We start from the raw sequence: 25,726 nt of genomic DNA on the forward strand, positions 1-25,726 counted from the left end.
TTAAACCCAATATACAGTTTCTTCCACAGTCTTCATATTCCTCTGTATGTAGACTAGCTTTTACCCAAACCATGCAATTGAACTGCATCCAAACAAAACAAATCCTGTCATTAACATGACTCCAGAGTCATTTAATAGTATAATTACAAAAACGCCAGATAGAAAAATTTAAAAGTAAAAATGTGTTTCAGTTCATTAGGGTTCTCCCAGCTCAGGGAGAAAAATTACTTTTTAAAAGTCAGTTCTGGGTAGACAGAGCTATTTGAAGGACAGCTGGATGAGTCAGGTTAAAAACAATACTGCCCAGACCTATTATTTAATATTAAGTAATTTAATCAAGATAGACAGGACTGCAGTTGGCCCTTATTCACATTGATGTTTTTGTCCAGACACCTGCTGATGTGAAATGGTACCAAATCACATCTCTTCTTTGTTGTGAGGACGCCTTGTTGAAATGAAATGGCTCCAGCAGTGGCAGGTTCAGCCTGGGAACTTAAGCTCTTCCTATTTTACGGCCATAAATATCCACATTGCACTGTCATTTCCTTACTGGAAACTTCATCTCAACCAATGCATCCGTCATTATTGAACAGCTCATGATATTCCTGCTCAGCAGAATTGCACAGCAGTTGGTAGCAAATCAACTCCCAGACTCTGACAGTGTGACAGATTGCCTCCACAGCGCTGCTTCTCCAGTGCTGAGGTAGCATGCCGAGTGCCCCAGTTCATGGTGACTGACCTGGAAGGGAAGGAACAAAGGATGTCTGAACTTCAGAACACAGAAATCCCCGGAAAGAAAGTCTGTTGGACCCTGACAACATAAGTCCTTTTAAATCAGCAACCTATAATCTTCCAAACCCATACCGAATCAGTAGCAATCATTTCTGGTTTGTGAAGACAGACCAGGAGAAAATGACCCAAGAGGTCACTGGGTGAGGGTGAAGACGGGAAAACTCTGAGGGCGCCTCTGTTAGCATGGCTGTGCTTTCTGTAGCTGCTGTTGTGGAGCGCCTGCTGAGGAGAACAGGGCTTTCTGGGACCTTCTGGGTAGCGTGTGGGAGGAATTGGGATTGAAGCCATACCTTTAGGCACCAACCATGTACCCATCCATTCTTCACTCATGTACCAGTTCATATGTGCAAAATGCCAACAGCAACTGAAAATTCTGTACAACTGAGGCTGCAGACAGGCAGTGAGTCCAGCTTTCTACCTTTGTGGCACCTGAACTTTTTCTTCTTTCATTTAAACACATTGCTTGTGTCACTCTACGTGAGCAGTGGAAAGTGGGCTGACTCCAGTGTGTCTGTACTAGTCCTGTCACCAGTTTCTTGCTCTCCTGTGATCCTTCCTCTGATCCTGGATGTGTACCAAATTGACATTTTCTAATGGAGTGAAACTGTCCATCAGCTTAATAGAACTACTAATGCAAAGTTTGGGAAAGGCAGTTTCAAGATGATTTAAAATGTGCAATAAAGATTCACACTAAGCATTAAGGAAAAGCTAATTTCATAAATGCTTTGAGGCCTTTCTATAAGTCTTTTTTTTTTTTTTGAGACGGAGTCTCACTCTTGCCCAGGCTAGAGTACAGTGGCATGATCTAAGCTCACTGCAACCTCCACCTCCTGAGTTCAAGCAATTCTCCTGCCTTAGCCTCCTGAGTAGCTATGACTACAGGCGTGCACCGCCACACCTGGCTAATTTTTTGTATTTTTAGTAGAGACAGGGTTTCACCATGTTGGCAAGGCTGGTCTCGAACTGCTGACCTCAAGTGATCCACCTGCCTTGGCCTCCCAAAGTGCTGAGATTACTGGCATGAGCCACTGTGCCCCGCCCCTTCCTATAAATCTTTAGTATTTTGCTAGTACACGTTTCATTAAAGGGCTATATATGCAAAGTGACCCCCAAACTCAGAAGGGGCTGAGAAACCAAAGAAGGAGGCAGAGAAGTCCAGCTTGTTATCACAGGGTGATTTTATCGGGGAACTTATGGACAGAAGTAATGGTCTTGAGCAGCTACAAGGCAGGTAGATCTCCATGCCATTAGCCCCCACCCCAGACCCAGGGATTATATACCAAAGGAAAAGGTACACATGCTTCAGAGGAAATGAGTAGCAGTTTGATCTAAGAGCAGAATTTATGGTAAGGATGTGCTCTTACACAAGGAACAATAGATGAACTGGAAATCTCAGAGGCATTCCTGGAACCAAGGTTAATCACAAGTCAACATAGTGGATTAGCATCCAAGATGGAGTTACTTTAGCCTCCACAACAGGTTACTTACATAAAGAAAGAGCCACCATGTCAAATTTCAGTCTTTAATAAAAACCAATTTCCAGATGGGCCAACTTTTTTTTTTTTTAAGACAGAGTCTAGCTCTGCCACCCAGGCTGGAGTGCAATGGTGTGATCTTGGCTCACTGCAATCTCCACCTCCCGGGTTCAAGCGATTCTCGTGCCTCAGCGTCCCGAATAGCTGGGATTACAGGCATGCACCACCACGCCCAGCTAAGTTTTGTATTTTTAGTAGAGAGGGGGTTTCACCATGTTGGCCAGGCTGGTATCGAACTCCTGACCCCAGGTGATCTGCCTGCCTCAGCCTCCCAAAGTGCTAGGATTACAGATGTGAGCCACTGCGCCTGGCCAGATGGGCTGACTTCTAGTTGACAAGATGGAATCATGCACTTCTCCTTATTCCTCTCACAAAGTGTATAACTAAAAACTCCAAATATTATGTATAAAACAAAGATAAGAGTCTGAAGGGCGGAGAGAAGAAGGCCGACTGACTGGGAACCTTGGCAACTGAGGAATACCGTGACCCTGAGTTTTCGTTTTACCGCCTCTATATCCTGAATGTTGTGTGCTAAAGAAGCCAGCAAGCCAGAAATGCCAATTGTGAGAGACACACACAAAAAGGCCCTGAAAAAAGCCTCTTACCTCTAGCCAAAGGATAGGGAAAGGTTCACTCTAAAAAGACAGACCCAAGCAAAAAAAAAAAAAAAAAAAAAAAATCCCCTCTCCTGTGAGCAAAGCCCTAGTGGGAAGCCAGGATCTCTGGACTGCCATTGTGACCTGGCAGTAACCAGGTGATGTGCCCCTTTCTCCACCAGTGTGGTGTCAGTGGAGGCCTGCTAAAATAGAAGATTTAAATAAGATTTGGAGATTCATAAGATAATTCTTCCAGTGTCCAGGACAATAAAAAGAGCACTTGTCAAACCAAGAACCAGGGAAATGTCAGCTTGAATGAGAGAAGACAACTAATACATACCAACGCTGAGATGACACAGATGTTGAAATTATCTGAAACAGATTTTAAGTGGCAATCATAAACATCCTCAATTAGCCATTACAACACACTTGAAACAAATGAAAAGATTGAAATTCTCAGCGAAGAAATACAATTTTTAAAAAAGCTACAAAATGGAAATTGTAGAACTGTAAAATACAATCATGAAAATTTGAAAAACTCACTGGATGGGCTCAATAGCAGAATAGAGATGATAGACTACGGACTTAGTGAAACCAAAAATAGAACAATAGAAATTATCCAATCTGAACAACAGAAAATAGAGTTAAAAAAAGATAAACAGAGCCTCAGGGGCCTGTGGAACCATAATAAATGATCTATCATGCATGTCATCAAAGTTCCAGAAAAAGAGACTGAAAAACTACTTGAAATATGGCTGAGGCCGGGCGCGGTGGCTCAAGCCTGTAATCCCAGCACTTTGGGAGGCCGAGACGGGCGGATCACGAGGTCAGGAGATCGAGACCATCCTGGCTAACACGGTGAAACCCCGTCTCTACTAAAAATACAAAAACTAGCCGGGCGAGGTGGCAGGCGCCTGTAGTCCCAGCTACTCAGGAGGCTGAGGCAGGAGAATGGCGTAAACCCGGGAGGCGGAGCTTGCAGTGAGCTGAGATCCGGCCACTGCACTCCAGTCCGGGCGACAGAGCGAGACTCCGCCTCAAAAAAAAAAAAAAAAAAAAAAAAAAAGAAATATGGCTGAAAATTTCCCAAATTGGCAGAACACATCAATTTACAGATTTAAGAACTTGAGTAAACCCCAAAGAAGAAAAACTCAAAGAAATCTACACCAAGCCATGGCATACTCAAACTTCAGAAAAGCAAAAACAATGAAAAAAAATCCTGAAGGCAACTAAAGAGAAATGACACATTAATTATGGAAACAACAATATGAATGCCAACGGACTTTGTATCTGAAAGCATGGGGGTCAGAAGGAAGTGACATGACAGTTTTCAAGTGCTGAAAGAAAACGTCTGCCAATCCAGATTTTTCTTTTTCCTTTTTTTGGACAGAGTCTCATTGTCGCCCAGGCTGGAGTGCAGTGGCATGATCTCGGCTCACTGCAACCTCCACCTACTGGGTTCAAATGATTCTCATTCCTTGGTCTTCCGAGTAACTGGATTACAGGCACCCGCCACCACACCCAGCTAATTTTTGTATTTTTAGTAGAGACGGGTTTCACCCTGTTGGCCAGGCTGGTCTTGAACTCCTGACCTCAAGTGATCCACCTGCCTTGGCCTCCCAAAGTGCTGGGATTACAGGCGTGAGCCACAGTGCCCGGCCTCGATCCAGATTTCTATATCCCATGATAATATCCTTCAGGAATGAAGGTGAAATAAAGACATTTTCACTTGAAAGAAAACTAAGATAATTGTTGTCAATAGAACTTTTATAAAAGAATTGCTAAAGTTCTTCCCCAGAGAAAGGAAATGATAAAAGGAGGCTTGAAATATCACACATGAAGAAAGAACAACGGAAAAGGTAAAATATGAGTAAATTTAATAGACTATTCTCTTGAGTGTTTAAAATTATTTTTGATGCTTGAGACAAAGTAACATTGTATGATGTGGTTCTCAATATATGTAGAGAAAATTTTAAGAGACTATTTAAGGGGCAGGATAAAGGAACCTAAATGGAGATTAGTTTTCTACATTTCAATGGAGGTAGTAAGATGTTGACACCAGTAGACTGTGATAAGTTATGTATAATTCAAAGAAACCGCTAAAATAAACATACAAAGAGATACAATCAAAAACACTACAGATAAAATGAAATTCTAAAAAATGCTCAAGTAACTCAAAGCAATATAGGAAAAGGAAAACAAAGGAATAAAAACAAGGAACAAACAAATCAAACTGAAGTCCCAAAATATCAATAATTAGATTAAATATAAATGGTTTAAATATATAAACTAAAAGAGATTGGCAAAATGGATTTAAAAACATTACCATTAATTTCTAATGCAATGAGGTAGGTCGAAAGTAAAAGGCTGAAAAGGATACACCATACAAACAATCAAAAGAAAGGAAAAGTAGCTACATTAATATTAGATAAAATAGACTTCAGAGCAAAGAAAATTACCAAGGACAAAGAAGAATGTTACATAAGATTTAAAGAGTCAATCCACAAACAAGACATAGCAATCCTAAATATGTACAGAGCAAATAGCAGAGCTTCAAATTTCCTGAAGCAAAAACTGAAAGAACAGAAAGAAGAAATGGAGAAGTCTACATTTATAGTTGAAAACTTCAACACCATTCTTTCAACAAATGATAGACTCACTAGACAGAAAGTCAGTAAGGATACAGAAAGACTGAACGGTAACATCAACCAATAGAATTGAACTGACATTTATAGAACCTTCCACCTATTAACAGTAGAATACGCATTCTTTTTAGGCATACATGGAACATTCACAACATGAACCTATCCTGGTCCACAAAACAAATCTGAACAAATGTTTTAAAAAATTGAAATAATAATAATAAATTAAATAACCATAGTGTAATCAAACTAGAAGTCAATAACAGAACGATAGCAGGAAATTATCCAGAAATTTTAACATTAAAGAACATACTTAAACATAATTCACTGAAAATAAAACTATATTGAATGAAAATGCAACATCAAATTGTAAAGCTAAGAGAAAATGTGTAACACTAGATACATGAGAAAGAAAGAAAGATCTCAAATCAATAATCTACGTACTTACCTCAAGAAACTGGATGATTTTTTAAAAAACTCAAAACAAGCAGAAGTAAGGACATAATTAAGATAAAAGGAGAAATCAGTAAAATTGAAAACAAAAACAATAAAGAAAATACAATGAAACAAAAAGCCGGTACGTTGAAAAGATCAAAAAACCTCTATCAGCCAGGTATGGTGGCTCATGCCTGTAATCCCAGCACTTTGGAAAGCCAAGGCGGGTAGATCACTTGAGGCCAGGAGTTCGAGACCAGCCTGGTCAACATGGCAAAACCCTGTCTCTACAAAAAATACAAAAAGTAGCTGGGTATGGTGACGAGCACTTGTAGTCCCAACTACTCGGGAGGCTGAGGCAGGAGAATTGCTCGAACCGGAAGGCGGGTGAACTGAGATTGCATCACTGCACTCCAGCCTGGGCAACAGGAGTGAGACCCTGTCTCAAAACAAAACAAAACAAACAAACAAACAAAAAAAACTTCTATCAAGACTGACAATAGAAAAAGAGAAGACAAACATTACCAGTATCAACGCTACAGACCCCACAGACATTAAAAGGCAAAAAAAAAAAAAAAAAAAAATTACTAAAAACAACGTCCATTAATTTGACAATTTAGATGAAATGGACCAATTCCTCAAAAAGCAAACTACTATAACTCACCCAATATGAAACAGGTCATTTGAAAAGTCCTATAACTACTAAAAAATTGAATCGTTAAAAGACTCTTGAAAAATAAATCTTGTTCATGTCCTTTGCAGGGACATGGATGAAGCAGGAAACCATCATCTCAGCAAACTAACACAGGAACAGAAAACTAAACAGCACATGTTCTCATAAGTTGGGGCTGAACAATGAGAACAGATGGACATAGGGAGGGGAACATCACACACCGGGGCCTGTTGAGGGGTGGGGGGCAGTGGGAGGGACAGAATTAGGACAAATACCTAATGCATGAGGGGTTTAAAACCTAGATGATGGGTTGATAGGTGCAACGAACCATCATGGCATATGTATACCTATGTAACAAACCTGCATGTTCTGCACATGTATCCCAGAACTTAAAGTAAAATCAAAGTAAAAAGATACATTTTTAAAATACAGAAATCTTGGCCAGGCGCAGTGGCTCACACCTGTAATCTCAGCACTTTGGGAGGCTGAGGCGGGCAGATTACTTGAGGTTAGGAGTTCCAGACCAGCCTGGCCAACATGGTGAAACCTCGTTTCTACTAAAAATACAAAAACTAGCTGGGTGTGGTGACGCACCCCTGTAATCCCAGCTACTCTGGAGGCTGAGGCAGGAGAATCACTTGAACCCAGGAGGTGGAGGTTGCAGTGAGCTGAGATTGCACCACTGTACTCCAACCTGGGCGACAGAGTGAGACTCCATCTCAAAAAAATAAAATAAAAATAAAATGAAATATAGTGACAATACCAAATACTGTGAGGATGCAGAAAAATTTGATCTTTCAGACATTGTCGGTGGGAATGTAGAAGGGTACAGCTGCTCTGGGCAACAGTTTGGTAGTTTCTCATAAAACTAAACACACACTTCCACACGATCCAGCAATTGCATTTCTGGACATTAATCCTAAAGAAATGAAAATTTATGTCCACACAAAAACCCATACACAAATATTCATAGTAGTTTTATTCGTAATAAACAATCCAAATGCCCTTCAATGAGTGAAGGGTTAAACAAACTGGTACAACCATACCATGGAATATTACTCAGCAATGAAAAAGAACAAACTATTATTAAACAAGACAACCTGGATGAATCTCCAGAGGATTACAACTGAGTGAAAAATGCCAATCTCAAAAGGTTAAATATTATATAATTCCATCTATATAACATTATTGAAATAACACAATTATAGAGATGGAGAACAGATTAGTGTTTGCCAGTGAAAGGGGTGGGATACGGTAGGGTATGTAATGATAATGAGGGTAGCACAAGAGAGTTTTTTGTGTTAATGGACTAGCTCTGTGTCTTGATTGTAGTGGTATTTACACAAATCTATATATAATACAATTACACAGATCTATACACATACGTACACACAAAATGAGTACACGGAAAAACTGCTGAAATTGAAAAAGGTCTGTTGTTAGATCTCACCAGTGTCAATTTCCTGGTGTTGATATTGATCTACATTTAAGGTGTTCCTTTGGGGGAAGCTATGTGAAGGGTACACTGGACCTCTTGTGCTGTTTTTGCAACTTCCTGTGAGTATATTATTTCTGCAGTGCCGTGATCATAGCTCACTGCAACCTCAAACTCCTGGGTTCAAGTGATCCTCCCACCTCAGCCTCCTGAGTAGCTAAGACTACAGGCACACCCAGCTAATGTTTTATTTTTTGTAGAGACGGGATGCCCTTACGTTGCCTAGGCTGGTCTTGAATTCCTGGGCTCAAGCAATCCTCCCACCTTGGCTTCCCTAAGTGCTAGAATTAAAGGCATCAGCCACCACACACAGCCTATATAATTATTTCAAAATAAAAAGTAAAAAAAAAAAAAAAAAATCTATGGCATTGTTTCTTTGTACAACGTGTTGAGCTCTTCACTTGGGTTGCTTTAAAGACCCGGAAACAAACTTGGCAGTAACTCAGGATGATTTTGTCAATGACTTAACCAAGTGCTAAATGTTGCCAGGTCAGATCCCATTTCCCAACAAACTTTTACGGAGAGTACTACCAGCCCAACCTCTGTACCCATAAGCAATCTTTTATATCCTTTTATTAAAAATCTTTGTATCTACCCAAAAGGCTGCTTTTCATGCAGGTTTATATTTTTATTGAATCGCTGGCAGTACAAGGTGAGGGGAGGAGAGACGTGTGCTCTGAAAGAACTATTGCTGCTGCCGGGGTATTTGAAGAACTTAAATGAAGTACTGCTAATTCAGGCAGGGCAACCTCACAAGGTCCTTTCTTTCTGCATACTAGGAATGGGTTCCTATTCCCCCTTGTTGGCCTCTAGTTCCTGAATGTCCCTGAACTAGGTCAGGGATGCTTATATATCTTCCAGTTCTGACGTACACCTTCATGAGACCTGTAGCTCCCAAGTAGACCCTAAGTAAACTATCGGCTAATTTCCTACCATTTCTCAATATTTTTGGTTGTGTTTAAAACATAAACATGTCCATGAATTCTTAGTGTGATGTTTCCTCAAACTCTTAAGTCCCCAGTATCTTAAATAGAGGATTAAGAATTTAATTCACTCTTTTTTTTTGAGACAGAGTCTCTCTCTGTCCCCCAGGCTGGAGTGCAGGGGCACGATCTTGGCTCACTGCAGCCTCTACCTCCCAGGTTCAAGCAATTCTCTGGCCTCAGCCTCCCGAGTAGCTGGGATTACAGGTGCCGGCCACCATATCTGGCTAATTTTTGTATTTTTAGTAGAGACGGGGTTTCACTATGTTGACCAGGCTGGTCTCAAACTCTTGACCACAGGTAATCTGCCCACCTTGGCCTCCCAAAGTGCTGGGAATTACAGGCGTTAAGCACAAGGATTAAGAATTTAATTCACTCTTAATCCAGTTCCCAACTCTTCTTAATATTATGGGGCCCTGTTCATATGGAGCAATGAAATATTCATCTTTGGGTTCATATTTAGAATCCAAACCCTCAGTTTACCAGCCAGCTGCAGTTACCAAGTAGCTAGTTTTGTCCTTTTTTTCAGCTGCTAGATGTCTGACAAGGAAAAATTAAATTTTAAGCTGCTAAACTTCTTGGTTACAGCTGTTTCCACTTGCCCAGAATCTGGGGAGAATAAAAATGTTTGCTACTCTCTGTATCACCTGAAACAATCATAGACCCTTCTGTTTATTCCTAAGTCAGAACTATTTAAAGACTTATCCTGTAGTAATAGAAAATTCATAATAAAAAAACTGTCTTCATGCAATTAATCTCAAGAATTACAAAGGTTTTTATACACCATTGTTTTGAAAAGCACGCATAAAAGGTTTTTTGTAAAAAAAAAAAATGTGACATTGAAGTGTGAGGTCATTCCTCAATATTCAGATAATTCAAGAATTGGCTTTCACTTAAAAAAAAAAAAAGCATGGGTTATTTATTAAAGATTGAAAGTCATACTCCAATGAGTGGGTGTAATTTTCTCTCCTTTGCTACAGTTCCCTTGAGTGTTTGACCAGCCAGGCCCTAACTGCAGCTGGTTTACCTACTAATAGCCTCATTGCCATCAAAGGGAAACTTCATTCTGGGTTCATTCTGGGTCTATGGAGCCTGAATTGCAAGCAGTTGGTTCAGCTGAGGCTCCTGGGGCTACAGCAGAATAACTCAGGAAGACACGCTTTTAGCATTTTAATCATACTTTCTTCAATCTTTGAAGCCGGGAGGGGGGAGGGGGATGAATCAACTTCCTGCTGGCTTTAAAGTTAGAGAGGAGAAGATTCAAGCAAATGAACTTGCAACCGGCTCTAGCTCTCTGAGTGGCCTTCCTGTGCCCCCCATTTCAGGCCAGTTAATGAGCCTAGGGCCTCCCAAATGAATCTGGGAACTTGCACGGGGACCTCATTTCTACTCCTTGAATTGCATTTGTCATTTGGGCCTGCTCTTCTTCCTTTCAAGTTTTTCTTGGTCTTGCCTCCAGAACGTAAGTGCCTGTGACTGGACTCCGAGGTATCCTGTCCCTGCCCACACACTTGCGCCAGGTGAGGCACCCTGGGTTGACCACCAAAACGACTTCACAGATGCTAAAAGTTGGTGCTGGCGCTTAGCATTTGAGAGAGCTGAGATTTCCGGGTATTCAGCAGCTCCTGTTATCACCGGCTGGATGACTTTCCAGCCTATTGTAACAGCCTTCCTCCTGGACATCTCCAGAACAAATGGGCTAAGGAAGGGCTGGAGCATCTTTTGCAAGGGCTGTGTTCTTATGGGGTCTTCTCCCAGCATCCTAAACTGAAACCACACTTTGTGGATGATGTTAATATCTAAGCTTATCTGTTAACCCAGGTTAAGCTTTCTTAACCTTCCTGTTTTCACTTCAAATTAGCAACTACAGTGCCAAGGAAAACGGAAATGAGTGACAATGTTTACAACAATAGCACCATTAAGTTGTTTTTTAAGGGAGCTGCTTAGGGATAATGTTAAAATAATATTTGAAATAGCAGAAATCTCGAAGTACATTCCCTCATTGTGACTCCAAAGCAAAATGTAATAGGAGACATTTAGTTTGCTAATATAACTGTACCCCTAGATAGCCTGGAAACGTACTTTGAACAGCATTAAGTGTTATTCATAATTTCCAGACGTTTAATCTGAAAAAAAATATGTGACAGTGGCATGGGGTGCTAGTTATTTATACTTGCACTAGTCAATAACAGTTTCAGTCGTATTCAACTTGAAACAACTCTCCACTCAGGTTTAAAAAGAAACAGAGGCTGAGTCAAAACAAAACAAAAACAAAAAGACAAAACTCTGGACTGGGGAGTGAGGGGAGAAACTAGTACTTGCCTGGACTTGGATGGCCCCAGTGGAGAGCTGAGAGACACACACTCCCGCCGTGGGAGGAATTCAATGTAAAATCTGAATCCATGTGAGTCATTCAAGCCCATAGTCAGCCAGCACAAAGATTAAATGGGCATTATTTTTCCTCTTACTCTAGAAAAGAATAAGGTAATAACATCTCTCCAGTTTTATGATAGCCACACCCCAGCTAAAAATTTCCCAAACTTTTGAGCTCACTTGAGAACATATCGATGCACACCAAACCAGTATTAATAAAACTTGGAAACAGCTGAGTTTGCCTAGTTGACTTTTGTTTTTTCCTTTCATTGAGCTCCTCCAAGATATAAATTTAGTTGGCATACCTAATTGCTTTTGTGAGTAAAGTTGCTCCCAATTCCAATAAAGGAACTGACTCAGTATTTGATAATACATATTTGGACAGGTCACCTGCAGATGTTTGCGATCCACTAAGTGAAGGTGGAAGGGATTTGGGAGAGCACAGAGCTGGAAGTGACCTGGAGCTTAGATCTGCAATTCAGGCTGCCATTTGGTCCCCATGGGGGTTATCAGTCAAATGAGCAGCTGAAGTGTCCCTACCCCCACACTGGGACTACCCAGAAAGGCTCATTCTTTGCCCTTGATCAGTTTTAAGATTCCCAGGTTAGAATGGCTAGTCAGTGTACAGAATCTATGGACCAGCCAAACTCTAGCTAATCACTGCAGGTATCTCTCCCTGCAGAGTGAGGCGGTATGTTTGTTCCACCCTTTCCTAGCCTTTCTTGTCCATGGTCTTGTGGGAGTCAAGTGGCTCCATGGCCTACAGCAGGTTCGTGTTGGCATAGGACATTGGATCATGGAGGCCAGTCTATAGGATTGCTGGAGATTGCCGCACCTAGGATCAAGACATGGATTTTTCCTGAGCTCAGATATTTCTCTTCCCCTTTGACTGTTGAAAAATAAAAATGGCTGGGTGTGGTGACTCACCCCTCTAATCCCAGCACTTTGGGAAGCCGAGGCCGGCGGATCACTTGTCAGGAGGTCGAGACCAGCCTGGCCAACATGGGGAAACCCTGTCTCTACTGCAAATACAAAAAAAATAGCCAGGCATGGTGGCAGGTGCCTGTAGTCCCAGATAGTCTGGAGGCCGAAGCACGAGAATCGCTTGCACCCAGGAGGCACAGGTTGCATTGAGCCGGTATCGCGCCACTGCACTCTAGCCTGGGCAACAGAGCAAAACTCCATCTCAAAAATAAATAAATACATAAATATGTAAATAAATATGAAGTAAAATTATTTTAAAAGGCACTCAATAATGTTAGGAATTTTGTTATTCTTTGTGAGGGATGTGTATGTTTTTGGCCAATCATCTCATTTTTGCAAAATGCCCTCTGTAATTCCTAGCAGCTAGAAAATGGTGGGCCAGGAGTGGTGGGTCACCCCTGTAATCCCAGCACTTAGGGAAGCCAAGGTGGGCGGATCACCTGAGGTCAGTAATTTGAGACCAGCCTGGCCAACGTGGTGAAACCACGTCTACTAAAAATATAAATGTTAGCCAGGCATGGTGGTGCATGCCTGTAGTCCCAGCTACTCCAGGGGCTGAGGCACAAGAATTGCTTAAACCTGGGAGGCAGAGGTTGCAGTGAGCCCAGATCACGCCACTGCACTCCAGCCGGGGCAACAGAGTAAGACTGTCTCAAAAAAAAAAAGAAAAGAAAAGAAAAGAAAAAAGAAAAGAAAGAGAAAGTAGGAGGGTGCAGAAAGACAACAAAGAGGAACTTTTTTGTTGTTGTTTGCAGAGCCTGAAAAATGTATTGTATTCCTTTATTACATCCATGTTAGTGATATTCTTTATTATAGCAAGAGACAGATCTACTCCTCTTACTTCTAAAATCTGTATATTTAACATATGTCAGTTCTTGGCTGGTTGCCAGTTGGCCCTATTTTAAAAATATTATGTTGATTTTAGCATTTTTGGCTTGCTGTTCCTATAATGTCTCTGAGGCAGTAAAGAGTCCTTTTTGAGAAAGTATGGTGTCAGTCATGGGAAAAGTGACCTCAAAGCTCTGGTACAATTTTTCCTAATGTCTACCTTATCTGTCTGGATGTAATGACTTCTTCAATTAACCTCTGAATTCCCTCCTAAAGCTGCTTATAACTTTCCTCACTTCATCGTCTTTACTGAAGAACTCACAGTCTCGATCATGGCTGCATTCCGCATACCTTACAGAGCTTTCTGTGATGTTCTATTTCAGGGCAGAACTACACGCTTCAGACCTTCAGTTAGGTTGGCTTCCTGGTCTCCAACCTGCTGGATACCATGACCCAATGATATCAATCAAACAAGCACTCCCTCTAGGCATTTGGATTTCAGGCCAGACTTCTACTTCTTACTGGACTACTGGCTCAGAAAGGACCCTGCATCTTCAGGGCACTTTTTTTTCTTTCTTTCTTTTTTTTTTTTGAGACAAAGTTTCATTCTTGTTGCCCAGGCTGGAGTGCAATGGTGCCATCTCAGCTCACCAAAACCTCCGCCTCCTGGGTTCAAGTGATTCTCCTGCCTCAGCCTCCCGAGTAGCTGGGATTATAGGCATGTGCCGCCACGCCCAGCTAATTTTATATATATATATATATATATATATATATATATATATATATATCTTTATATATATATATTTTTTTGAGATGGAGTCTCGCTCTGTTGCCCAGGCTGGAGTGCAGTGGCGCGATCTTGGCTCACTGCAAGCTCCGCCCCCCAGGTTCACACCATTCTCCTGCCTCAGCCTCCTGAGTAGCTGGGATTACAGGCGCCCACCACCACGCCCAGCTAATTTTTTGTATTTTCGGTAGAGACGGGGTTTCACCGTGTTAGCCAGGATGGTCTCGATCTCCTGACCTCGTGATCCGCCCACCTTGGCCTCCCAAAGTGCTGGGATTACAGGCGTGAGCCACCACGCCTGGCCTAATTTTATATTTTTAGTAGAGGCGGAGTTTCTCCATGTTGGTCAGGCTGGTCTTGAACTCCCAACCTCAGGTGATCTGCCTGCCTTGGCCTCCCAAAGTGCTGGGATTACAGGTGTGAGACACTGCGCCCAGCCAAGGCACCTTTTAACACTCCAGAAAGGGCTTCGATTCCATAAGCAAAACGTGTCTACCTCAGTGGCTATTTTCAGAATGTGACTCTGCAGCAAAGTTCTTCCTTTCCCGTCCATTTCATGGGAGGGGAATCTGCTGGCACAGAATATAGTCATCATTGAAATCAAATGTGGTGGCCCTCTTTCACAGTCTCTTAATCTCTGAATTTAAAAATATTCACCATCAGAAGAACTGGAAGTCATTACGTTAAGTGAAATAAGCCAGGCACAGAAAGACAAATATTGCATGTTCTCACTCAGATGTGAGCTAAAAAAGTTGATCCCACGGAGGTAGAGAATAGAATGGTGATCACCAGAAGGCTGGAAAGGGTGCAGGGGTTGGCGTGGAGACAGATTGGTTAAATGGGTATGAACATACAGTTAGTTAGAAGAAGTTCTAAGTTCAATAGCAAAGTAGGGTGACTACAGTTAACACAATGTATGGTATATTTCAAAATAGCCAGGAGAGAGGGCTTGAAATCTTCCTATACATAAAAATTATAAACACTCAAGGTTATGGGCACCCCAAATACCCTGACTTGGTCATTACACACTGTACCTGTAACAAAAAAATCACATGTACTCCATAAACATATACAAATATGTATCCATAACAAAATTTTAAAAATATTTATCATCAGCTGATGCTCTAACTTATTCTCAGCATCCAGCAGGGTGGTCTTAATTATGAACAAGGTCAGCTGCAGAAAATGTCAGACCTGGCCACTGGCTTGGTGCCAGGGTGCCAAGGGGGTTGGGGAGCAAAGCTGAAGGATTCCAATTAGAGACACATCACTGAGCTCCACAACTTTTCTCCAATTAAAACTGCTTCCTATTCAATTCCCAAACGGTTCCCACTTGCCTGTGTACTTGAATTTGAGCCAGAGCTGTTTCTTAGTCCCTACTATTCTTATCTTATACTGCACCTCAGCAGAAATGTCCCTTTCAATAGAGCAAGCTCCTTTTATTTCCACTATGAAGCTAGAGGCTGAGAGCCAGGAGACCTCACAAACAGAGGGCTTCATTTATTAGTCACCTTGTTCAACTGGAAAATCAGCACAAAAAAGCGAGGCCAGTTTAGTTTTTTTCGTTTCATTATTTTCTGGCTCGTTCATGCTGAGGGCAGGCTGAGACAAAGCATACTGAAGAACGTTAAACCAGCTGTTTGTAAATGTTTCTCAAAAGCATCACTCCCAACTATTTATATTACATTTGTATTCATGGGAAGAAAATCTCTGCCAAGACTTAAAAACAAAACAAAACAAACAAACAAAAAAACCCTCTTAGAAAACCGTCTGAGGCCGGGCGCGGTGGCTCAAGCCTGTAATCCCAGCACTTTGGGAGGCCGAGACGGGCGGATCACGAGGTCAGGAGATCGAGACCATCCTGGCTAATACGGTGAAACCCCGTCTCTACTAAAAAATACAAAAAACTAGCCGGGCGACGAGGCGGGCGCCTGTAGTCCCAGCTACTCGGGAGGCTGAGACAGGAGAATGGCGTGAACCCGGGAGCGGAGCTTGCAGTGAGCTGAGAGCTGGCCACTGCACTCCAGCTGGGCAGCAGAGCAAGACTCCGTCTCAAAAAAAAAAAAAAGAAAAAAAAGAAAACCGTCTGAATCCTGCCTCAAAACTGCAAATGGGCATTTCTGCCCTTCCCCTGCTGAGACCACAAACAGGACTCTCAGGAATATAGAGAAAATGTATGAATGGTTAAACCTTATTTAAAATCAGCCTAATTTCTCCAGTGATAGGGTCCCCAAATTGTTGATGCTCGAGTCAATAAGTACTATCCCCTGCAACAGTACCAGAAGAAGGCCACCAGAACAAGAACCTTGCTAAAACCTGATGTCCTGTGGAAGTGTGGTTTTCTAAAGGGATAATTTTTATAGCAAAATGTATCCATTTCTTCAAAATAATCACAAAAATAACACTCTCCAAATACATGTGGACTGTAGAAGGGCTAAGAAGTTGACTTCATCTTGGTGTTTTAGTAACTACAACCCAAAGTATGAGGCCATCACTCATCATCAGAGATGAACTGTAGGGTCAGAGAGAGCCAGGATGCCAGCAGCAAGAATTTTCCACTCATCAAACTGGCCAAGATGAAAAAATGAAATCAAATCCATGTTGTTGAAAGTCTGGGAAACAGAAGCTCCAAGAAATTGCTGGTGGTAGTGAATGCTGGCTGACTTTGAAGAACATTACCTCTCAAAATGTACAAAGCATATACCATTTGCTATATAAGGTCACTCTGCTATAGGAATTTTTCTGACAGATATACTCACATGTATGCAAATACAAGGACCCTACTAGAAATGCAATGAAATAGAGCACAAAACTATAACATTAAATGCCCTACAGTATGGACTAGGAACTACTTAAATATGTTATAATACATTCCTACCATGAAATACAATATAGCTATTAAAAAGAAGATGAATGGGAAGATTTCCAAAGCAGTAAGTGAAAAAAGTGCAGAACAATAAATAGAGTTCAATCCCATTTGTGTATAAAAAGGCTATATTTTTCTGCTGGAATTTGCATAAAACATTTCTAGACACATACCACAAGAAATGTTGTGGCTGCTTCTAGGAAGTGAGACTGGCAGGTATTTTATAAACTTCGATCCTGTTAAATTCTATTTTCAGCCGGGCACAGTGACTCACACCTGTAATCCCAGCACTTTGGGAGTCTGAGGCGGGCAGATCACCTGAGGTCAGGAGTTTGAGACCAGCCTGACCAACATGGAGAAACCCTGTCTCTACTAAAAATACAAAATTAGCTGGGCGTGGTGGCGCATGCCTGTAATCCCAGCCACTCGGGAGCTGAGGCAGGAGAACTGCTTGAACCCAGGAGGTGGACGTTGTGGTGAGCCAAGATCGTGCCATTGAACTCCAGCCTGGGCAACAAGAGCGAAACTCTGCTTCGAAAAAAAAAATATATATATATATATATATATTTTTTTTTTTTTTTTTTTTTTACTACATGCTTATATTATTTCTACAATTTTTTCTTTTTCTTTTTTTTTTTGTGAGACAGAGTCTCACTCTGTCGCCCAGGCTAGAGTGCAGTGACGCGATCTCAGCTCACTGCAACCTTCGCCGCCTCCCGGGTTCAAGCAATTCTCGTGCCTCAGCCTCCTGAGTAGCTGGGATTACAGGCACGTGCCACCATGCCCAGCAAATTTTTGTATTTTTAGTAGATATAGGGTTTCACCATGTTGGTCAGGCTGGTCTCAAACTCCTGACCTCGTGATCCGCCTGCCTCAGCCTTCCAAAGTGCTGGGATTACAGGCATGAGCCACTGCACCCGGCCCTATTTAATTTATTATTATTATTATTATTATTATTACTATTATTAGGAGACAAGTCTGGCTCTATCACCCAGGCTGGAGTGCAATTGCGCAATCTCAGCTCACTGCAACCTTTGCCTCCAGGGTTCAAGTGATTCTTCTGCCTCAGCCTCCTGAGTAGCTGGGACTACAGGTGCCTGCCACCACGCCCGGCTAATATTTGTATTTTTAGTAGAGACGGGGTTTCACTATGTTGCTCAGGCTGATCTCGAACTCCTGACTTCAAGTGATCTGCCCACCTCAGCCTCCCAAAGTGCTGAGATTACAGGTATGGGCCACCACGCCTGGCCTGGAAATCCTTTTAATTTGACTTCCTCTTCTTATTGGTAAGAACACTAAAGCTGAAAAGGTTTAGGGACTTGCCAAAGGTCAATTAAGTAGTAACCAGGAGAGGCAGGCCCTGATGCCTGGGTTCCCATGCCATAATTCAAAAACTGACTTCATATAGAAAGCAAGGAATGACTGTTACTACTTTATGTCCACCCCTTGCTTTGTAGGACCAGCCTCCTTCCTTGTTCACTCATCAGACTTGACAAGTCTTGACTTTTCCTTAACACCATATCTATTAGCTGAGGGGTCCTGCCAGGGAAGGCAGGCCCAAATGGGAGCTCCGAGAATGCCTTGATCAAAGGTAGCATTAACCTCACAAGCAGCAATAATGATTTGGACATGGATGTGTTTTAAAAAATTGTTCACACCTTATGCAGCCCTGCTACTCAGGTACCTATAAATGTGCACACACACACACACCATCCTAACTTCCAGTTCTCTGGCTCAAACCTAGCACCCAGGTTGATATTCTATTAGGAGTCTGAAGAAATTTTGTTGAATGAGAAATTCTATATAGGAGCAATGTTTCAAAAATGCCCATTCTGGGCCGGGCGCGGTGGCTCACAACTGTAATCCCAGCGTTTTGGGAGGCCGAGGTGGGTGGATCACGAGGTCAAGAGATCCAGACCATCCTGGCCAACATGATGAAACCCCGTCTCTCCTAAAAATACAAAAAAATTAGCTGGGCAGGATGGCGCGCACCTGTAGTCCCAGCTACTCGGGAGGCTGAGGCAAGAGAATTGCTTGAACTTGGGAGACAGAGGTTGCAGTGGGCCGAGATTGCACCACTGCACTCCAGCTTAGCAACAGAGCAAGACTCCGTCTCAAAAAAAAGAAAAAAAAAGAAAAAAAAAAGCCCATTCTTTAGCAGTCTGTGTGTAAGCAACAGCTTCACTTTTCAGTGATATTTGTTTCTGTTTTGAGACAGGATCTCGCTCTGTCATCCAGGCTAGAGTGCAGTGGCACGATCATAGCTCATTGCAGTCTTGACTTCTTGGGCTCAAGCGATCCTCCTACCTCACCCTCTCAAGTAGCTGGGACTACAGATGTGCGCCACTACCCCCAGCTAGTTTAAAAAAAATTCTAGAGAAGGTGAGGGGGTGGCTCGTTATGTTGCCTAAGCTGGTCTTGAACTCCTGGCCTCAAGCGATCTTCCCACCTCAGCCTCCCAAAGTGCTGGGATTACAGGTGTGAGCTACTGCACCTGGCCTCAGTGATATTTATACATAAGCCTATATAAAATGTTTAGGGCCCAGTTTCCTGATTAAAATAGAAGGACTTTCAAAATGATTTGGTGGTGGTTGATTATTTCTTTTTCTGTTACATGATTTCTTTAGAAAGAAAGCTTCCCAATTGTTAGGGTTCAAATTACAGGGTGTTTGCATTCTTTCCTAATTTCTTTCAAAGGATACATATGTTATGTCAAGGGCAAAGATCAAGGTGCCTTAAATGCCTAGCGGGATGAAACCTTGGGACCTACCAAGGGCAGACATTAAAGGGAGACATGCTGAAAAGGATAGGATAGCACATCAGTCTGTTCAGAACAGTGACAGATAGTGTACAATGATGGATTATTAGATAATGAGCTACAGACAACAAAACATTTGAAGGCATGTGAGAGGGTTATAAATGGACCCGTGTATAATTGAGGACATTTTCCCCTTTCCATAATAACACTCCACATCTGCTTGGCACTTCATAGCTCCAAGTTCTTTCACATAAATTACTGTAGCAAGCAGTTCAGTGCTCATTGACATCCCTTTATTCCCCATCCTGATCTTGTTCCGGTGGCAGCCTTCTGGTCCCCTCTGGCCCAGCGGATGAACTATGACTGGTTCGAGTCAGGGGTTCTCAGCTTTAGTTATAGAGTAGGATCATCTGGGGAGCTTTTCAAACATCCCAGTGCCCGGGTCTGGGAACTCCACTCCAGACTACTTAAATCAGAATCTTGGGGTGGAGCTCAGGCATTGGCATTTCAAAAAATAAAATAAAAAAGCTCCTCAGGTGATGTAATGTTCAGTCACGGCTGAGAACCGCTGGTCTAAGCCAATCACAATGCTCCCATTCCCTTTCACCAATGATTGGGCTAGGACAGGCTGTGTAACCCAGTTTTAGCTAATGAGATGTAAAGCGAAGTCAGTTGGTAAAGGGGGTTCTGGGAAAGGTTTTATAATTTATCAAGGCTGGGTGCAATGATTCACATCTATAATCCCAGCACTTTGAGAGGCCAAGGCGGGCAGATCGCTTGAGCTCAGGAGTATGAGACTAACCTGAGCAACACAGTGAGAGCCCCCACTCCCCGCCCCATCCCCAATCTTTGCCAAAAAAAAAATGTTTTTTTAATGAGATAGAGTGGTGGTGTGCACCTGATCTGTAGTCCCAGCTACTTGGGAGGCTGAGGTGGGAGGATTGCTTAACCCTGGGAAGTTGAGGCTGCAGTGAGCCATGACACTGCACTCCAGCCTGGGTGACAGAGTGGATGTGGTGGTATGCACCTGTGAGCCCAGCTGGTTGGGAGGCTGAGGTGGGAGGATCACTTGAGCCTGGGAGGAGGAAATTGCAGTGAGCCAAGATCACAACACTGAACTCCAGCCTGGGTGACAGAGTGAGAGCGTCCTCTCAAAAAAAAAAAAAAAAAAAAGAGCATGGCAGGAGGAAAACCCCTCCACCCCTAACGGCTAGATAGCTTCCTTCCTTTTTGTATTTTAATAACCCTGTGTCATTGTGTGAAGATGTGATGCTTGGAGCTGTGGCTACCATCTTGTGACAGTGGGAAGATAAGCTGGTGAATAAAAGCCAAGGTGTAAAAGAGAGAAAGGGCCTAGGTCCTTGGTGACTTGGTTCAGGGTGCTACGGCCCTCACCCAGACCAGAAAAAATTTCACTGACTCCCTCACTGCCAAATCCTGGCCATTGGGTATGGACCATCCAGAAGTTACTCAGGTTAATACACATGTGGTCTCTCTCCTCAGATGAGCCGAGGGCATCCTGAGATGCCCTGTGGGGAGGATGGCTGTAAAGTCATCGGCTTTCAGTGTAGGCACTGTTGGCAGCTCAGGGATATTTTATTTGTTCAGTGGTTGGGACATATTAGTAATAAAGCTGAGTGTGTTTTCCACCTCATACTAGCCTGGCTGGAGTATCGGGGTGCTGCCAGGGAATGCCAAGGTGGGGAGCAGGTGAGGTATAAAAGAGAAGATTATGAGCTGTGGAGTCCAACACCAAACACTGTTCCACCCTCACCAGCCCAGGTATGACTTTGGGCAAATTACTTCTCTGAGTCTCGAATTCCTCATCTGGAAAACTGATATAAATGATATATGTATAATGCCTAACTCAGTGCATGACACATAGCCTTTTTTTGGTAAGGATCCATCCTCCTCCCTTCTCCTCCCTTCTCTAGAGTAGAGCGTGACAAACTTTTGGAAAACCCATCAGTGCGTTGGCAGTAACGTTATCTTCCTAGGAACCAATAATACAAGCATTGTAATCAATCCACTGATTGGTGCTAAGTGCCCAATGCAGGAGGAAGGACTCAGTCATTAAAGTCTGGAAGAGCCTAAAGCTTGCTCCCAGATGTCCCTGCAGGCCTGCAAAGGAAGCCCCGTCGGCCTTCCAAACAGCAACACCAGTGTCTTCCCTCACAGTCACTGTCACCCACACAGACTCTAACTTCCTAGAGGGCAAAGACTCTCCTCTACCCTCCTCTCTATTCTCTTTAATGCCTCACCCCAGCCAGTACTCAAATAGATGTTAGCAAAAATGAAAAAAAAAAAAAAAGCACAAGTTTCTGGGAGATTGTCATGTCTTAAAGCCATAAATGCACAGCATTCGCCCAGGGGAGGAGTTCCCTGAGGCCTGTGAAGAAGGGTTAGGGACAATTACTGTTGCATCTGTAAATACAGGATCAGCAGATGAAAGGATGTTTTTGTTAAGATGTGACAAGTCACCCTGTGCCTTACCTTCCATCACTCTGGATATCAGGAAAGAACACAGAATTCCTAGCAATTACACAAACTGACTAAGAAAACCATTTGATTACTGGGAGAAAAATTAGTTAGCCAGCTTCTGAAATCACTCTGAAACCCTGGTTCTGTAACAACAACAAAGTCCCTCTTCATTATATCTTCAACGTTTGTCCTCAGAGCTTCATCTCAGGGGAATGCTGAATTACACTATAAAATAATGAATGGAAACTTAACTCACTTCCGCCCACCCAGCACTGCTTTTCCTCCTCCTCTGGACTGACCGCACAGTGCAGAAGGCGGCACCCTTCCAGCTCACACAAAGTTTGGGGAAACACACTCCCATGTCACTGACTCCTATGGTCAGCACTGTGCAGAGCAAACCCTTTCCTCAGGCCATACACTGACCCACACGGAACACATTTTGAGACTGTTTCAGCACTTTAGCATCTTCAGATATGCAGAGAAAAAACAAAAATAAAAAAACAACAAAAAAAAAGAGGGGGCAGTGTCTTTTCACAAAGCTCCTCCTGCAGTCACAAACTGCTACTGCCAATTGAAGGCTCTATCTGTCAAACGGATGGGGTGGAGTGGGGGACAGCCCACCCCTGAGGTCTTGTCGACACTAGAGGAAGCTGATGTGAATGGGATATGGTCACATATCCTGCAAACGCCAGCTACAGGGAGAAGGGGGAAGGGAGAGAAGGAGGGGAAGGGGGAGGTGGAGGAAGAGAGGGAGAGGGGAAATGGGAGAGGGAAGGAGGGGGAGGGGAGACAGAGAAGCGCATATGAGCCAGAGGAAAGCAAGTCTATTCACTACACAAGCGCCTGCGACACACAATATGCAAGAAGTGTTGCAAGAGCCACCTGACTGTGCCTGCATGCTTGGAAACTCAGGAGAAAAGCCCTGGAGCCTGCGCATAAAACAGAAGAAAAATGAAACAGAAAGATTAGGGATAGGCAGGGTTAGAATCAATGCCTTTCTACCAAACTCTCTGCTTTTGGCTTTCTCTATGCCTGTAAACACCATTGCAAAGTCTCCTCACAGGACAAACTGGCATCAAGATAACTCCATAATCATCAACCTCAAATGGTTTCCGAAATCCTATACTCCACATGTCAACTCCCAGTCTCACGGCTCATTATGACTATTTCAAACCTTCTCTACTCTCCTCAGCCCTCTGAAACCTCCTACTTCATATCGGGGAATGGGAGTGCGGAGACCTGGCTTCCACCTCAATCACGCTTAAATATCCTCTCTCATCTCGGGATCTCCCTCTAAGGAGGCACAAGGCTAAGCTGGAGATTCCGATGAATCTACCAAATTCTACGAGCAGGACTTTCCCATCCTCTTGGACCTGATCTGATAGGATGGGATCCAGGATGGTACCCTCCCCTCTACACTTCCCATCCCCAGGCCATTCCAGGCTCCCGGAAGAACAGTCCCGGTCCCTGCCTTGCCCCGGCCACCTTACCCGGATCCGTGCCGGGGACAGGGATGGGAGGCTACGTGGTGCCATCGGCATCCATCTCCAGCGGCGTCTCCCCGTCCCTGGGCGGCTCCGCGTCGCCTTCCTCTCCGCTGCGAGGGTAGGCGAGCAGACGCATGGCTGGAGCGCAGGCGGCCTCCACCTGGCGCACCTGCTCTCGGCTCAGGCGCTCGCGCCAGGCGTGCACCGCCTCGCGGGCGTCGCGCGCTGACAGGTGGAAGGGCCGGTCGGCGCCATAGGCCGCGCCGCGAGTCATGTTGAGCGCGAAGGCGTCGAGCGCTGCGAGCGCGCGCAGCCCGGAGAAGCGCAGCAGGCGGCGCAGCTGGGCGCGTGGCTGCCGCACCAGGTCCTCATAGCGCAGCCTCAGGTAGCGGCGCCGCAGCCAGGCGGGCGCACCGCGCGCGAAAAGTAGATCCCGCAGCCAGGCTTCGCAGATCACCTCGAGCGCACCGGTCAGGAAGAAATCGGCGCGCGGTGCGGCGGGCAGCGCGCGAGACTGGCCCCCGGGGCGAGCACCTACGCCGTGCGCCAGCAGCACACGGTGGAAGCGGTCGCCCCTCTGGCGGGTGCGCAGCACCTGGATGCTCTCGCGCAGCAGTCCCTGCCTAGACTTGAGGCGCGAGTTGTGCACCGCCCTCGGGTCTCGGAAAAGCTGCACCACCTTCAGGTTGAGGCCTGGGTCACGCAACAGGGGCACCAGCACGCCCAGATCGAGCAGGCGCACGTCCTTGATGACCACCACCGGGTACTTTCGGCACTCGGCCTCCAGGGCGCGTATCGCCACGGGTGGGCAGCTGCGCTCGCAGGCGGTGTCCTCGACGAGGCCCACCTCGGCTCGGGCACGGGGCGCGCCAGGACACAGTGGCGGCGAGCAGATGACCTTGTTAGTCCGCCAGCGGAAGAGGGCGGCCGTGGTAAGATTGGCCGTGTCCGGGGCGCGCGCAGCGGGGTCCCCCGGCGGCGCGTACAGCCGCAGCACGGAGAAGTCGCAGCGGAAGAGCGAACGCAGCATGTCGCGCAGCGCGCCCTGCAGGCTCTCGGCATCGCCCGGATACAGCGCCTGCCATAGATGCCACATAGGCTCATACAAGTAGAAAACGTCCGGGTGCTGGTTAAAGAGTTCGCCCAGGAAGGATGAGCCGGTGCGCCAGGTGGCATGCACGTAGATGTGCTGCTTCTCGCGAGACACCGCCTCCCCGACAGCGCTGCTGAGGTTGCTTGGGGACCGAGGGGACTGGCTCGCGCCCCCTTCCGCGGCGGCCCGCGCCTCTGCGCCCTGCTCGCGTTCGCCGGCCGCCGCCGCTTCCAGGCTCCACACTCCCAGGCTGCGCTGCAGGCCAGGGCAGTGCCCGGCGCCCTTGTCCCCGTCGCGGCCGCCGTCCAGTACGGAGGGGACGAGCAACAGCACCAGCGTGTACAGCACCAACAGCAGCGCGAACTTGCAGTACTCTCGGCGTCGCCGCCGCCGGCCCTTCATCGTTCACCGACCCTCCAGAGCGGGTCGGGCGCCAGTTTTCTCCCGTTCCTCAGAAATCCCGTCCTGGGTCCACTCCTATGGCCTCTCCCGGCCCCTCTGTGCCGGGAGGAGCAGAGCCGCGGGGCCGCGCATCCACGAGGGGAAACTTGGAAGGCGGTGGTGCTACTGACTGCGCCCCTGCCCTCTCCGCTCAGCCACCGGAGAGCCGCCTATTGGCCGACTTGGCAGCCGCCCGCCCCGCCTTTCTGCCCGCCTGAGTTCGCCCACGGCTCTGCCAGATCTGGGCGGGGCTGTAGCGGGGCTGGGACTCGGGCTCACCGAGCCAGACCCCCACCTTTCCCCAAACCCTCCGTAATGAAGTCTTCATCAATATTTCAGGCAAAGGAGGGACCTGTGTGTACAGAATGTACCCAGTAAAGTTCCATAGACCCCACCCGGAGAAGGCCACTGCCTCTTCTGTTTTATGTCCCCTGCCTAGCCATCGCTATCCTAGGCGGATAACCACTCGCTACTATC

The 25,726-nt window shown here is 44.9% G+C and overlaps 1 protein-coding gene across 1 annotated transcript; it reads right to left on the minus strand.

Annotated features, from left to right (window-relative positions):
- Positions 1-107: 107 nt before the first annotated feature.
- Positions 108-25,642, minus strand: CHST7 (carbohydrate sulfotransferase 7). The gene is made up of 2 exons (XM_033207656.1): positions 23,719-25,642; positions 108-739 (listed from the first exon to the last, which is right to left on the minus strand). The coding sequence occupies exon 1, from the start codon at positions 25,208-25,210 to the stop codon at positions 23,750-23,752; it is 1,461 nt and encodes a 486-aa protein (XP_033063547.1). The 5' UTR covers positions 25,211-25,642; the 3' UTR covers positions 108-739; positions 23,719-23,749.
- Positions 25,643-25,726: the final 84 nt, after the last annotated feature.

Source organism: Trachypithecus francoisi, unplaced genomic scaffold, assembly GCF_009764315.1.
Source record: "Trachypithecus francoisi isolate TF-2019V2 unplaced genomic scaffold, Tfra_2.0 Contig00245, whole genome shotgun sequence".
NCBI classification, from domain to species: Eukaryota; Metazoa; Chordata; class Mammalia; order Primates; family Cercopithecidae; genus Trachypithecus; species Trachypithecus francoisi.

What these genes read in the sequence shown, in the direction of transcription:
- CHST7 (XM_033207656.1), bottom strand. Translation starts at nt 25,210, where the DNA reads ATGAAGGGCCGGCGGCGGCGACGCCGAGAGTACTGCAAGTTCGCGCTG.